Source organism: Mus pahari, chromosome 14, assembly GCF_900095145.1.
Source record: "Mus pahari chromosome 14, PAHARI_EIJ_v1.1, whole genome shotgun sequence".
In the NCBI taxonomy this organism is placed as follows: Eukaryota; Metazoa; Chordata; class Mammalia; order Rodentia; family Muridae; genus Mus; species Mus pahari.
In genome coordinates, this window is record NC_034603.1 from 28,396,812 (window position 1) to 28,412,917 (window position 16,106).

General features: G+C 49.4%; 1 protein-coding gene across 2 annotated transcripts in view; it reads left to right on the plus strand.

Moving 5' to 3' along the window:
* Drc3 (dynein regulatory complex subunit 3) overlaps positions 1–16,106 on the plus strand; it is a 41,660-nt gene that overhangs the window by 3,811 nt on the left and 21,743 nt on the right. For both annotated transcript variants that reach the window (XM_021213846.2, XM_029546323.1), the window contains exons 3-6: positions 1,790–1,973; positions 6,638–6,754; positions 8,040–8,206; positions 13,608–13,754. In XM_021213846.2, coding sequence (XP_021069505.1) covers positions 1,814–1,973; positions 6,638–6,754; positions 8,040–8,206; positions 13,608–13,754 — 591 coding nt within the window. In that variant the 5' untranslated portion in view covers positions 1,790–1,813. The remainder of the gene's footprint in view (positions 1–1,789; positions 1,974–6,637; positions 6,755–8,039; positions 8,207–13,607; positions 13,755–16,106) is intronic.

The window sequence follows — 16,106 nt, forward strand, 5'->3', positions numbered from 1 at the left end:
AGTCAGTCAGTCACACTGAGGAGGAAGAGTCAGTCAGTCAATTACCCTGAGAAGGAAGAGTTAGTCAGTCAGTCAGTCCATCCAAGTATAACTTGTGAGCCCTCGAGAAAAGCCAACCCCAGTATGGGTGACAAATCATGACAGTTTGGTCCTAGAGCTCTAAGTCTAACTTACAGACTGCTCTTATCAAAGATAAGTCTTTTCTTCCTCAGAAATTGTTTACTCCTCATATATAAACTCTGTTGTTGTTTGTTTCATTTTTCTTTGTGTGGTTGATTTGGTTTGGTTCAATACTGGGTCTCTCTACATAGCCTTGGTTATCCTGGAACTCACTATGTAGACTAGGCTGGCCTGAAACTCACAGATATCCTCTTGCCTCTGCCTCCTTCCCAGGTGCTTGGATTAAAGGCATGCGCCACCATGTGTGGCTTTATATCAACTCGTCAGCAGCATCCTAGTGTTGTAACTCTGTGAGCTTCCTGCATCCTATGAGTCACTCTCTCTCTCTCCTGGGAGGAACTTTTTAATTCAGAAGAACTGAATTAAAACTCCCAACATGGGGTAGGGAGTGGAAGGGAAGAGCAGGCAAGAGTTATTGACATCTGAATCTTTGATCGGGATAGTGAAGGAACAGAAATACTTATATCTGCTGCATTCAAATGGATGGTACCAGAGAAAAGAGGGAGGCAATCTTAGAAGAAAGACAAGATTGTCAGGATTCATAGCAGAGCAGTCTCGGGAGTTGCTCTGGCCCTGTGGAATAGAAGGCAGAGGGAAAGGGGCACCTGGAATCAAGATGAAGAAAACCAGAGGTCCAGGGAGACTAGTGGTCAAAGGTCAGAGGTAAGAAGGGAGATGAGACACAAGTGGGAGCAAAGGGGAGGATAGACTCCCAGAGTTTTCACAAGGCAAAATTCCAGTGGACTCACAGAAGCATAAAGCCCCGCCTTTCTGGGGTTGGAAATGATTACAATGAGGTCTGAGTATCCAGTCCTCTGGGGCTGCGATCTACCCAGCCAAGCATGGCAGTCAAGTACAATTAACCCAACACACAGACCCTGCCTTCATCACAGTGCCTCCCTCAGCAGATCCCTTTGGGCCATTAGCAACTGAACCTGATTTAGCTTTAAGTAACAGAGAAATTAATGTAAGAAATCCAGGCTTACAGAAAGGGACACAAAGCAGTACAGGGCTGGACTTAGGGCAGCCAGCAAGTAGACACCGGCTGTATGTGTTCGTCCTTATCCTCCTCCTGCTCTCTACCTAACCATGTGCCTGGAGAGCACTAGCTACATAGGTTCTCCTCAGTCAAGCAGCTAGCTCGTATGCTAGCTCTCATTCTGAGACCCCAACCTTCCCATTTCTCAAGGGATTAATGGCCACATTGGGTCAGTGTCTCCTCAGGTATCACTGTTTCCCCGGGGGCGAGGTGTTCTCAGAAGGGCCACTGGGGGCTGGCACGTCCAAGGACTACTGTCAGGGAGGATGTCTTGTACCAAGAGACCTAAGTAAAGACAGAAACAGAAGGTCAGAGACTAGCCTCGAGGGAACCTGAGAACCGCAGACTAAGGAAACCACTGTGGGCACCAGCCCTGTGGGCCCATGTAGAGACCAGCTGTGGCTGTGGAGTCAAATGGTGAGCCCTGATGAGGGCTCAGGTGGCTGCTAGGAAGGCCTGGGGCAGCCTTCCAGTAGTGCATTTGCCTCAAGGGATGGAAGTGGATAGCCTGTGGCCTCCTGGCAGGCCATGACACCATGTCAAACACAGCCAAATTCTGTTCTCAAACAGGAGGAACCCAATTTCTCAGCGAAGATGAGCCGGCCATATGACTCAATGGAGCCAAAAGTAATGGACGATGACATGCTCAAGGCAGCTGTCGGGGAGCAAGGACCCCAGGAAGAAGCTGGGCAGCTAGCCAAGCAGGAGGGCATCCTCTTCAAAGATGTTCTGTCCCTGCAGCTGGACTTCCAGAGTATGTATTCTGGGTGTCAGCAATGTGACCTGGGTGGAGCTGGCTCTCCCTGACTTTCTATGCCCTATTTCAAATCCCCAAATTCCACACAGAGTCAGGGTCAGTGCACACCAGTGTGAGAGACCACCAGGCACAGGACCAGGGGCATGTTGTATCAACTCAATCCAATAGTTCCATCACTTGTCCACAATACTCCTGAATAACAGCAGCAGAAACAACAAAAGACAGAATTTCTCTAGACCATGCTCTCCCCGTAATCTGACTCCACACTGATTTGGATCGGAGTTCTTCATAGAGAACCAAGGAGACCCCACATGGCTGGAGTGCAGGGAGACAGAGGAGGAGCCAGCGCTGGGGGAGTGGCCTTAGGGGTAGTGCGTCCACAGAGGAGGAGCACAGAGATCGCTGAAGCAGGGGTGCGCCTTGGGTGGGACAGGGCAGAGACTTACTCTCTCAGTGTCCCCATCTGCGAAATAGGAAGTAGCTTCTGTCACAGTTCCAGCTGGGCAGGAGAATGAGGCCGCCTGTATGCAGTGCTGGGAAGCCAGTGAGTGGGACCCGGTGAGCCAGGGCAGACCGCATGAGAGGGAGGAGGAGCTTAGCTTAGTACGCATCTCAGGTCTCAGGGGGCAGAGGCAGTAAGACCTCAGTTCAAGGCCAGCCTGGGCTACGTAGTAAGACCCTATCCCCAAAACACAAGGAGTGAGTAGGGGGTGATTAGAGAGACAGCTCATTGGTTAAGAAGAATGGCTGCTCTTCCAGAGGACCCTAGTTCAATTCCCAGCACCCATACGGCAGCTCACAGCTACCTAAAACTTCAGTTCCAGGGATCAGATGCCCTCTCCTGGCCTCCACGGGCACTGTATACATGTAATACACAGACATGAGCACAGGCAAAACACCCCTGCATATCAAACAGGAATAAAAGAAAAATATGTGAACTGAGAAAACGGAGCAGTGGTAGAGGGCTTATTATGCACAGTGCTTCTAACTTAATCCCAGAACTACCCAAAAAAGGAGGAGAAAGAAAGAGGAGGCAGGTGAGGACCCCGATCCCTCTGCTTTCTGAGTAGGTGAGGTCTCGGAAAGTGACCTGCTGTCTTGGGCCCTAGCTTAGCTGTCTAGGCATCTGGCCAACAACAAAGATGCAGGACTCCATACCAAACACTGGAGGCAGCCATAAGCAGGCAGGCCGGGCCTTGTGTGAGTCCACAGGGCACTCTGGGTGTGGCAGGCCTCCAGAAATGACCCAGAGCTGCAGCATCCCTGAGAGGAGGAATGGATGAGGATCGGCCACTCCCTTCTAGTGGCCACTCCACCTCTCCCACCTAGTGGGCATCCTGCCAGTACTGAGCAAGTACCCAAGAGATGCCAGAGGCTCTTCCAGGCATTCGGATTCAGCACAGTCCAAGAGACAAAGAGCCTTACCTTGACGGAGCTGATGTGAGGGAGACAAATGAGACAGAAAATTAGATTGTTCCAGGCAGTACTGCTGTGGGAGCAGATAGAGCAAATGAAGGAGAAAGGGGAGATTCGAACTCGTTGAAGTGTTTTCTACAGTGGCCAGAGCCTTGCCAAGAAGGTGAGACTTGAAGAAGCACTTACAGGGGATGAGGAAGGGAATCATGTGGAGATCTGGGGAGACGGGGTGGTCTGTGAGATTCAGGAGAACAACCAGTGAAAGGCCATGAGTAGGCCAGAGGCAGCCTGAGGAGGCCTGCTGAGGAAGCCAGTGTGGGGACAGGCCAGGGAGGTCATGTTGTCAGCAGGTGCTTACCCTGGACAATGAAGTATATTTAGCTTTTATAGTGAGTTGGGATCCCCCAAGCATTCTGAATAGACACAGGATAGGGTGGGACTTGAGTTCTCACAGAGCCCAGCCGGGGTGGGTGGGTGGGGACAGGGATCTGGCGAGGTGCCTGGGACACAGTAGCAATAATGATGATGCCTTTGTCAAGGAGGTGGTCACGGAAGTGGACGTGGTAGCTGTGTAAAGATTAAACCAGCTTCTTGGCAGGAAGTTGGAGCTAACCCTCAGATACATCCTTGTTCGTCAGCATAGTTGGGCGTTTTCACATCGTCTGTTGCTGTCTGAGGTAAAGCCTGGTTCAGGTGTGCCAGAGCCACCATAGCCATGGGTAAATCAGGGCTGGGTTTCAGCCTGTCAGACACCACAGGGCCACAGTAGGTGCCAGGAAAAATCCAGACCAAAAGTAGGAGGTGGCTAGGAGCCTTGGGCAGAACTGAGCCCCACCCCAGAAACACGAAGAGACAGACAAAATCAGGCTGGAAAGTCTGGCAGCAAACTGAAACCTAAACAACCGATTCTTGTGCTGCCTGGCTCTGACTACAGCAGGGAGGACATAGGTACCACTCCCACCCCAGGGGGAAGCATGGATAGATCAAAAGATCCTGCTTCTCTAAGGTGAGGGGGTCAGAGCTCCTCCACACTGAACCTCACAACCTCACCAACAGGCCCTGTCTCTTCGATAAATGTGAGCTGTCAGTAGAATTTTGTTTTGTACTGGGGATTGAAACTATGGCCTTGGGCAAACCACTCGGATGTTCTATCACTGAACTATATCCCCAGGCTTGTGGCACTTTCATGCCTGGTACCTGCTGCAGACATTGGAAGGTGGTATTGATCTCCTGCAAGAGTTACAGCTGGTTATAAACCACCAGGCGGGTGCGGGTGCTAGGAACCAAACCCGGGTCCTCTGTGAGAACAAGTGCTCTTCACCAGGGTCACCTCCCCACCACCACACCTGCCCCATGTCTTCTTTTTCCTGTTCATCTTGAAGCAGGCTCCCACTAAGTTGGCTGGCATTGACCTTGTTAGCCTCCTGGCTCAGCCTCTTGTCTAGGTAGCACTAGTCTCAGCTTGAGCTCACGTCATATCCCAGGCTAGACCTAAGGTCTTGATGCTTCGTTCTCCTGACACAGGTGTGGACCCCATGGCAGGCTCTTAGTAGTGATTTTTAAAAAATCTCTCACTTCTATTTTGTTTCATTTCTTTAAGTGAATAAACTCTAAAGTTTCTGGAATTGGTCGTGTAGATCAGGCTGGCTTCAAACTCAGAGATCCACCAGCCTCTCCTGAGTGTGACAGCCATTGTTGGACTAGCTGGACCATAACCTGTAAGCCATTCTAATAAATCATGTATACACACACACACACACACACACACACACACACACACACGAGCCATTGTTCTATCTCCAAGCCATATACACAAAGTACTCCAAGTGGACATTTGGAAATATAGACTTTGTGTGTATGTATTGCACGTATGCAGGTGCACATGTATGCACATGTGTTTAGAGCCAAAACATCTATGTATGTATAAATGTATATATGTGTATGTGTGTATGTGTGTATGCGCTGATATTCTGTTTCTATCCATGACTAATACAGGGAGCTAGAGCTATAACTCAGCAGTTAAGGGCACTGGCTGTCCTTCCAAAGGACCTGGGTTTAATTCTTAGATGGCTCACAACTGCCTGTAACTCTAGGTCCAGGGTTATACCCTCTGTGGCTGCAGAAGTTCACACATGGTATATACACATACATGCAGGCAAACATTTATACCTATAAAGTAAAAGTAAAGAAGATTTTGGGGGGGGGTTGAAATAAGTATAATGCACATAGGTTTTAAAGGAGCATACAACAGCAGAGCTATTCGGGGCTTATGAGGGAGGCTGGGAGGCACTGAACTGGTTCCACTGGCCTCTACGTTTTACATACTCAGTGTGGCTTTGTTTATACTTAAGTACTACTCAGGGTTGGTTTGTTTGTTTGTTTGTTTGTTTGTTTGTTTTGCTTCCAGTGACAGAAACTCTAGCCATATAATACACCCAGGGAAAGAAGAGCTACCAGCCAAGATGGGTCCTCATGACCGAAGGGTCTCTGCTGCCAGGCTGTCTGGCCCCACCTTCGAGTTTCAAGAGTGATTGTCCCAGTGGCTGCTCTTTTCTGCTTTCGCACACCCATGGATATTTCTAGGATGTGTCTAGAGACAGATTTTAAAAAGTTGCAGGTCTAGCCAGTGTGGTGATGCATTCCATTAATCTCAGCACCTGAAAGGCAGAGGCAGGTGGATCTCTGGGAAGTTTGAAGCCAGCCTTGTCTACATAGTGAGTTCCAGGACAGTCAGGACTACATAGTGAGACACTAACTCAAGAAAAGAAAGGGGGAGGAGAGAGAAAGGAAAATAAATAAATTGCAGTTCAAGAGGCACAGATGGTAAATATTCCAATAAATATTACTCAATGACCCTCCAAAAGTAAAACCAGTTGAATGATCCTCCCCCCATGCTGGCCTCTGCCTGTAGTCTGTGTTCCAAGGTAGCCCTGTTTCCTTAGAAGCTCCAGCCCTGCCCCTGGGGCAGTGTGAGTAAGTCTCCTGCACACACACCCCCCCCCCAGAAGGCCCAGCTCACCTCCACAGACACGTGCTTAGCAAGCCCCTGCCACACCAGCCCTCTTTGGTCCTTCCCAGTGGCCCTGGGTAGCAGTGCTGGTGGTCTCACACTCAGGTGCTCCTCCCCTGGGTACTCTGGGGAAGGCAGAGAGTTGTGGAGCTCCACGTGAGTACACTTCAGTCTTCCGGGGCACAGGCACAGAGCTCTGTCCTCCATCACATCCCGACACTCTGGTTGTTTTCAGATATCCTCCGCATCGATAACCTCTGGCAGTTCGAGAACCTGAAGAAGCTGCAGCTGAACAACAACATCATCGAGCGGATCGAGGGCCTGGCCAACCTCATACACCTGGTCTGGCTGGGTAAGCCTGGCCCCGTGTCTGCCCACTGCCAAGGACATCCATGGCCTCCCCACAGAATAATCTCGGGAACACCCAGCCACCAGCCGGTTGTTAGCCCAGGCACAGCAGAAATGCTCTGTTGGTCAGGAGCAAGAAAGTGACAGTCTGTGAAAAGCCTGGGGCTTGTGCTGGGCAAAGCATGGCAAGGATGTGCTTCTGCACACCAGGCAGGCTACTCCATCCCACCTGCCAGCCTCTCGGGCTGGTGGGCACTGGGGCAGCCCTGGACCGGCATTTTATACAGGCACAGTTGGACAGCTGGCCATCACAATGAGCACAGACCATGGCCACGTGCTGATTGCGGCCTGCTTCCACTTCACATGAGGTTTCTGGTTTCATGCTCCATCCCCATTGTAGAAGTGAACAAGCCAAGAGGACAAGAAGTTACATGAAGGCCGCAGGCTCCCTTGTCAATCTCTGACCAAACTGGCAAACTTTGACCTCACTGTCAAGGTCACTGGGAGCTTGACCTCTTAGGTGTTTCCCCGCCTAGTGAGGGGCAAGGGAACATCTAAAGGACAAAAGGGGACAAGTTGAGAGCTCCTCTGACATGTCTTATTTAGCCTCCACAGAGATGTTTAATGGCTGTTGTTATCCCAATCAATGAAAAGGGATGTAAGGCTCAGAGAAGCACAGCCAAGCAGCAGCAGCGCTAGGCTAACCCCACCCTTGCCTCGATCCCAAAGCACATGCTCCTCCATTTTGCCAGGCTTTCAGGAGCCATCACCAATATAGTTCTCAGTCTCCAAAGCACTCTCAGATGTGCTTGCACTGTTATCGGGAGCCTTAGTAACCCCACTAATAGGTTAAGGGGCCGCTTCACAGACGCAGCCCCTGAGGCTCCAAGAGGCTAACTGGGCCCAGGGCTCCTGCTCAGGCACCCTTTGTTGTACCCTAGTACTCATTAACATTGGTTCCTAGTCCGTCTGCATAGCTACAAACCACCTGTCACTATAGGAGGTGAAATCAGTCTTTCAACATCGGGACGGTTGCCCATGCCAGCCCAGGTTCTGAGCAATACCCAATACCCAGAATCCAGCAGGTCAACTTGTATCTTGGGTAGATGGCAGACAGGGGACTTCAGGAAAGAGGCCATCTAATGCTCCTAGAATCCCCAATGAGCCAGCTTCTCAGCTATGTGTCACTCCCGAGAGCTCTAAGCAGCCCGATGGCTTTGTTTCAGGACTGTCCCTCTTCTAGCCAAGCAGTGTATCCTCAGACCCCTCAGAGTCCTCCTCTTTTACAGATTTGTCCTTTAACAACATTGAGGTCATCGAGGGCCTGGATACCCTGGTCAACCTGGAGGACCTGAGCTTGTCCAATAACCGGATCTCCAAGATGGACTCTCTAGATGCCCTGGTGAAGCTGCAGGTGCTGTCACTGGGCAACAACCAGATTAGCAACATGATGAATGTGAGTACCAGGCCTGGAAGTCCATGTCACAAGTACCACGGGGCTTAAGGCTGTGCCAAAGCCAAGGTCTGTGGTGGTAGACACACAATATACCCTTTTCCTAGAAAGATCAAACATCCAAATTATTCCACAAGGGCTTTGAATCTATGGAAAGGCCATGCTTAGTCCGACACAACCCCCTCTGGATACCAGGCTTCATGGCCTCTGCAGTGGTCCCATGCTTGCTCTGCATCTCATGCTCATGTGATAAACCTTTGCTGAAGTGAAAAACCTACTAGATGTAGGTAGGGCATTTGTTCTATGTCCAATGAGACAGAGATGGCAGCATATGGTACTTTTGGGGTAACCAGCCATACCGTCATCATCTAGATGATGTGACAGCAAGTTAGGGTCTCAAAAACAGTGAAGCAATCCCTGTGGGTGGTAGGAGGGCAGTCCAGGTACCAAAAAGTGTCTGTGTGACATCACAGTGGCCTGACAGTAGGGAGACAACAGCCGAGACTCTGCTAATAATTACTGAGTGCTATGGTAGACGTGACCCTGTAGCTTCTCCAGTTTAGTCACCAGCCCAGGGCTGTCTAATTAATACCTTTCAAGACTCCATTTCCACATCTATTAATCAGATGGCCTGCCTTCAGTCCTAACTATACACCCAAATGGCTTACATGAACAGGAGTGAGTCAGGTACCAAGTCATTGCCCACATTTAAGTCTGTTCATCAAAGACACACCCTAGAGGCAACACAGTCTTCACTTTGCATGTCAGACCTGAGTGCAAGTGCGGTGCAAGCTTTCTGTGTCTCAGTTTCCTCATCTGTCAAATAGAGAGGGGGCAGGAACCCACCATCCCAGGCTCTAGGGGAGGTGATATAATACAAGTACTTGATGCTGGAGCGCTCTCTCCTCTCTTCTCTTCTCTTCTCTTCTCTTCTCTTCTCTTCTCTTCTCTTCTCTTCTCTTCTCTTCTCTTCTCTCTCTCTCTCTCTCTCTCTCTGTCCCTCTCTTCCTCTCTCTCTTCCTTTTTTCTTCCCTGTTCCACTCCCCTTCCTTCTCCCTTGTCTGCTATACCATTGTAAACCTTAAAGTCATTACCATCCAGCCTCTGCCACCGGAATGCTGGTTTACAGGTGTGCGCTCAGCTTAGGAGCAGGTTCTTAACACGAAGAGGCCTGCTGTGGCTGATAACGTTGCTGAGAGGAAGTCAGGGATGACAGTCAACCTGATTCCAGAGCCTTGAAAGATATGAGAACCAGCTGGGTGATGGTGGTGGTGCGTGCCTTTATGACTTTAATCAAGCACTCGGGAAGGAGGCGGGGGGGGGGGGGAGGAAGAATTTCCATCAGGCCAAAGGAGGATGGCTTCTTAGTATCAGGTATGTGAGCAGAAGCTAGAGAGGCACCTGGGAAACCTGCATGGAAGCCAAGGGTGCAGGCAACCTGGGAGCTGAGATCAGGCTGCAGCCAGCAGCATCTAGGGAAACATCGGCATGGGCCAGGCCAGGGCTGAGCTATGTACCAGGAGGAAGAGCACCACAGCCGGGGCAGACTCGAGGGGCCACGTGAACGGTTAATCAAGGGTAGAACCACCGAAGAGGCACTGCCCGAAAGAAACAGAAAGCCGGACTCCGGCTGGCTGGAAGCAAGGCCCAGCCCGGGTCTTGGGTGCAAATGATTTGCCTGGGAGGTGACTTCTGGAAACTAAAGTGATCCAGTGGGGAGAGGGAAAGCCAGAGTTGGGTACTGCTGAGATCGTTGCTATGGGTGGTAGGGATCTCCTTCCAGACGTGACTCCCTCGTTGCTGGAGCCCGCCTGAGGCACTGACCTTCAATTCTGTTCCCCCAAGCAGCTAGGGTCACTCCATGCAGATTAGCTCCTTCCCAGCCTGTGGGTGGGCCTCTGGGGACATGGAGACCTTGCTGACACAGAAGATGACAAGGTGGAGCGCTGCCAGGAAAAGTCTGTCCCGGCTGAAGCTTCTGCTGCAAACAAGGGCACTTGTGGTGATTTATGGCATGGCAGAGAGCTCATCAATAGTGCTTCAGGGACACTATGTGACTTACACCTCTGGGCTCCCACATGCTTAGCATTTCCTCAGGGCTGCTTATCCTTATAGCATCCTTGTTTATATATGACAGGGAAGAGAGAAGGAGAAGTCTCCTCTCCACTCTCAATGTCCCTTTAGTCTGCTGGGCCACTGAAGGCTCTATTCCTACCCTCGCTCGGACTTTGTCATACGTGAGCATGGCCAGCTGGGCAGCTTAAGTGCACAACGAAGTAAATTGATCATTGACTGTCTGCCTGGTAGGGCCAAACCCCAGAGGTCGTATAGTCTCAGAAGTTTGCTATCTACAACAGTTCAGAGCATTTAAACTCACCATCCTCTGCTCTGTGAGATAAGGAATCCTCCTGCTGGCCAGCAGGGTGGGCCAAGTAAGGCCTGGAAGGTGTGACTAGCAGAGTCAGCCCTGTTAGCTGTCACCTACCCGCTGCTTGACGCCAAACTGGTGACTTAGAATTTTGTGTGTCTGTTTGCACATCGATAAAATGTGATTAATAGTAGACCCCAGGGTTGTTGTGAAGACCAAATCACTTACACTACTATATGCCTAACGCAGGACCTGGCACATAGTAGGTACACAGAAAATGATAAGTCACTCAGGAATTTTCAGGTTCTAAGTTAACCCCAAATAGCTCTTTTGATTTTTGTTTGTTTTCTTTTTCTTTCTTTCTTCCTTTTCTTTCCAGAGAAGCTCTCTCTGTGTAGCCCTGGCTACCCCAGGACTCATGCTATAGACCAGGCTGGCCTCAAACTCAGAGCTCCACTTGCCTTTTCCTCCTGAGTGCTGGGATTAAAGGTGTGCGCCACCACTGCCTGACTCCCCTTTGGTTTTACTATCTTTATTTTTATTTTATTTTATTTTTTTGGTTTTTCGAGACAGGGTTTCTCTGTATAGCCCTGGCTGTCCTGGAACTCACTCTGTAGACCAGGCTGGCCTCGAACCCAGAAATCCGCCTGCCTCTGCCTCCCAAGTGCTGGGATTAAAGGCATGCACCACCACGCCCGGCTGCTAGCTTTATTTCTTTATCCTTTCTTCTTTATTTTCTTCTTCTCTTTTTAAAAAACATTTCTGTTTTAGCACTGTTAGGGACATAATCCAGGAGCTTATACACAGAAGGTCCATGCTACGGCACTGACCTGACACTTCCAGTTTCAAACCTTGTCATTGAACATTTAGCATCAGTTTCTGCCTTAGCATGTCCTGCATCCCAGATCTCATCCTTTGGACACTGGGAAATTTAATGAAGCTGAGGCCTTCCCCAGGCCTGGACAGAAGAGGCCGGAGGGGTTACAGAGGCTATGTCAGGATGCCCTACTCCCAGCAAAGCCTTTGGTATTCTGCCATGCTGCCCTGCAGCACCCAGACAGGACGAAGCCTTCTTGCTCTCTCCTATGGGGTTCTCTTTTGCCAATACTCTAGATACACTTATAGCCTGTCTCCAAAGAAAGAGAAAGACAGAAAGCCCATGGAAGAGAGCCTGAAGGAGATCTGCAATACCTAGGTGTCCCCAGGGTTGGCTGTATTCTGGAGACCTTAGGGACCCTGGATCCTCTTCACCTAACCAGGGAGTATTCCTCTTTGTAACTGACGCGCCTTAGGCATTGGCTTCAAAGCTAAGTATCTTTGTTCGGGATCTTTCCTATTTATTTGGCATCTAACTGCCTGCTGTTTCGTGATTTATTTATTTGTTAGATTTACTTAAGTACCTGCTGATTGCATTATAGACCCAGAAAAGTAACCCTAGCTCAGAGCACAGAAGCCTTGGTTTTACTTTCTCTTTCCAAACCATCGGCTTCCTTCTAAGTTCCATGAGTGTCCCTCCAGGCATCCAGCTTTTAAACACATGTGACTGTCATGTTGGTCCAGCTGTCCTCCAGACACCTGCCGTGGACTGAGCCTTCGCTTCTCCAGTCAGCACTTAGCATGATCATTGGCATAGCAGAGAGGGGATCCACTCCTCTGCAGGATCCCTCCATCACGTGACCTGGGTTCTTTACGGTAGCAGTCAAGGTTGCTTCCAGATGGTGCACTGCATGCTGGTTGTTGCACGCATTGCATGCAGGGCGTAGCATGTGTCCAGGAGCAGGATGCAGTAGAACAGGGCTCTCTACTTCTGCACCAGACCATTTTCAAGGTAAACTCCCGGGGTGGGGCCGCTAGATCACAGGGCATTGTGCATCCTTGTCAAACTTCTCTTGTGAACCAGAACTGTTTACAGACCCACCCCACTCCACCCCACCCCACCCCCATGCAGGGAAGGGGCAGCCTGCTCACTGTCACCTGCTACAACATATTTCATCAGCAACATTTTCTCTCTGTGGCTAAAAGACATAAAGGGGGCTCTTGAAAAAAAATATTTTAGAAAATAAACCAAATACTGCTTTCCCCCATAAGCAAGACTCTAGAGGCTTTTGCTGTTCTTAGAGCACATTTAAATTCTTGCTGAAAGCCTCTGTTGTCTTCCAGGAACCAGCCTCTCCCAGTGTAGCTCATGTCCTTCCACCTGTCCCCTCCCCACTGCTCTGCAGCAACCTTGGTTGTGCCAAGCCCTCTGCTGCCTTAGGGCCTTCCGGTTCTTGGAATGTGCGACCTCCCAGCTCTCCCATGGATGTTGTCTTAGTGAGGGTCTCTATTGCTATAATAAAACACCAGGACCAAAAGCACATCAAAGGAAGTCAGGGCAGGAATCTGGAGGCAGGAGCTGATGCACAGGCCATGAGAAACTTTTCCTGTCTAGCACACAGTGCAGTGTTGTGTTCCGATGGTGCAGTCGTGCAAGCATAGCCAAGCAGTTGATTTCCCCATTTTACTAAAACCGAAGCATAGGAAGAATAAATGGCTCCCAGTGAGATGCTCTGCCTGCTGTTGTCCAGTGAATGAAAGGCGAGCCAGCAATCCAGCTCCATTTAACAGGAGGAGACTTGGGACCTTCATGGGGTTCTACTGTCCAAAACGTCACCCTGTTCTAAGTGGCCACTCATCCAGGGGCTGTTGTGCATGCTGCTGACTGCTTTTCATAGCTTATTTCATTTAGCCTTCATGATATTGAAGACACACCATGTCATTCTGCCCATTTCATAGAGGAGGAAGTCAAGGCTCATATACTAGACCCATCATCTGTCCTAAATCCCACAGCTGGAATTTGAGCTCTCTGGATTCTTCTGAAAACTTGTGGCTACTCTCAGGATTGAAGTGTGGCTCAGAAGCCACAAACTCTCACCTGTCTGTATGCAAGGTGCCCTGCCAGGTTGTAGACTCAGGAAGGGTGTAGAGGGGAGAAGCTGTTGTATGTGGTTCCAGTTCTGTGGCAGCAATGAAAGTACCTCTGCTTCCCACTCCCAGATCATCTACCTGCGCCGGTTCCCGTGCCTGCGGACACTCAGTCTCACTGGGAATCCCATTTCTGAGGCAGAGGAGTACAAGATGTTCATCTATGCCTATCTTCCTGACCTCGTGTACCTGGACTTCCGGCGCATTGATGAGCAGGTGGTAAGCATCCCGGCTCTGTTCTCAGTGGGAATCATGAGACAGTGAGTCGCTCTCCCTATCCATGGCTAAGAGAGCATGTTTTCCTGGCTGAGCCATTTCCCCTGCTGTGCACAGCCACTCCAGCAAGGCGTATCGCCTGTAGGTTTCCAGGCCTAGGCTGCTTCTACCTGCCAGCCCAGGGCTAACTAACAGACAGCTATTGTCTGTTTTCCAGCTGAAGACTCTAGGTGAGAAAAGGAGGAGGGACAGTAAATTGTCTTGATCACGAGCTGGTGGCAGAGCCAGACTCAACCCAAGCTCTTATGAGCCTGGGAACAATTCCGTAGCAATTCCCTGAGGGTTGTCACTCCAAGCTGGGAGGGGCCCACTCTCATCCCCATCTTTCTGGAAGCACACATAAGCTAGCAACCAAGGGAAGTGACTCACCAAGACTCTCCCAGTCAGTTACAGTTAATCTTGGAGTTGGCTCCTGGAAATTGGTCTTTCATCCCCATGCTGGGCTAGCTAGAGTATGCGTGTGCACATGCACACACGTGCATGTCCATTACCTCCTGCCTCTCTCCCTTCTCCCTTGACATAAGGAATATCTGGACAGTGAAGGGCTATCCTAGTGTCTACCTATATTCAAACAGCCTGTATACCTACAGCCTATAGAGAGAGCCCTGCCCTGAGGGACAAGCTGGTTTCCAAAGTCCAGCTCGAGCTGTTCACAGAAATAAGAGATGTTAGAGAGCTGCTTCCCCATCCCCGACTGCAGTGGGCTTTCCTGTGAATGTGTGACCCTGAGCATTTCTCTGCTTCTTTGAGTGTGTGTGCATGCGTGATCTTGAACTATACAGCCAAGAATAACCTTGAACTCCTGATTCTTCTGCCTCAGTTTCCTAAATGCTGGGATTACAGATAGGTAGTACCTGGCTCTGAAATGTTTAATTCTGAGAATTATTCATTTATTTCATGTATGTGAGCACACTGTAGCTGTCTTCAGACACCCCAGAAGAGGGCGTTAGAGATGGTTGTGAACCACCATGTGGTTGCTGGGAATTGAATTCATGACCTCTGGAAGAGCAGCCAGTGCTCATTAACTGCTGAGCCATCTCTCCAGCCCTAGTTCTGAGATTCTTAAATCCGATGATTATGGTGGCACATTCCTGTAACCTCAGAACTTAAGAAACTGAGGCAGGAGGATCAATAGTTTGAGGCAACCTGAGCTAACTTCAGGACATCCTCAGTTATTCTAACTTTGTCTCAAAAAATTAAAAACCAAGCAAGCAACCAAGCACTGCCTTTAACCCAGTCCTGTCTTCGAGCAGGTTCTTACAATGTACCTCTCTTGTAAACCCTTTTTACCTGAGAAAACGTCCATGTCTGTGGGTAAGTAGGTATGCCAACGAAACAGTTATGGGTAATGAATCATAAAGAATTTTATTTTAAACCAACTCTCTGATACACATAAAATCTTATCTTTTGTTAAATAGCTAAGTGCTCACTCCGGCCAAGTGCTTGCCACAGGTAAAAAGCCAAGTGTGCGGGGCTGGGGAGACGGTTCAGAGGTCATGAGCACTGGCTATTCTTCCACAAGACCCGATGCAATTTGTAGCACCCATGGGTGCTCCACAATCACCTGTAACTCTACCCTAAAGGAATCCAAGTCCCTCTCCTGGCCTCAGTGTGCACTGCATGCACGTGATACAGCGATACACAGACATCATTCAGCCCAAACACTCACACACATAAAATAAAAATAAATGAAATCTTTTAAAAAGCCAGGTGTGGTCCAGGAAGATGTCTGAGCCAGTAAAGGCATCTGAATCCAATTCCCAGGCCCCACATGGTGGACAGAGGACAGAGAGAGTTCACTTCCACCAGTTGTCCTCTGACCACTCATATGTTGTCGTGTGTGTGTGTGTGTGTGTGTGTGTGTGTGTGTGTGTGTATACATACAGAAAAAAAAAACATTCATACACACAATAAATTAAATGTAAAAAAAAAAAAAAAGAGCTGAAGATCGGGTGCCTTTAATTCCAGCACTTAGGAGGCAGAAGCAGGCAGATTTCTGTGGGTTTGAGACCAGCCTGATCTGTCTGTATCATGAGGCCAGCCAGATCTATGCAGAGAGATCCTGTCTTAAACAAACATTAAATCTTGGCTAGATATATAAACTGCAAGATACAGAGAATCTTCAATGGTGTTTTGTTTTGTTTGTTTTTTGTTTTTGTTTTTTGTTTGTTTCGAGACAGGGTTTCCCTGAATAGCTGTGGCTGCCCTGGAACTCACTTTGTAGACCAGGCTGGCCTCGAACTCAGAAATCCACCTGCCTCTGCCTCCCAAGTGCTGGGATTAAAGGTGTGTGCC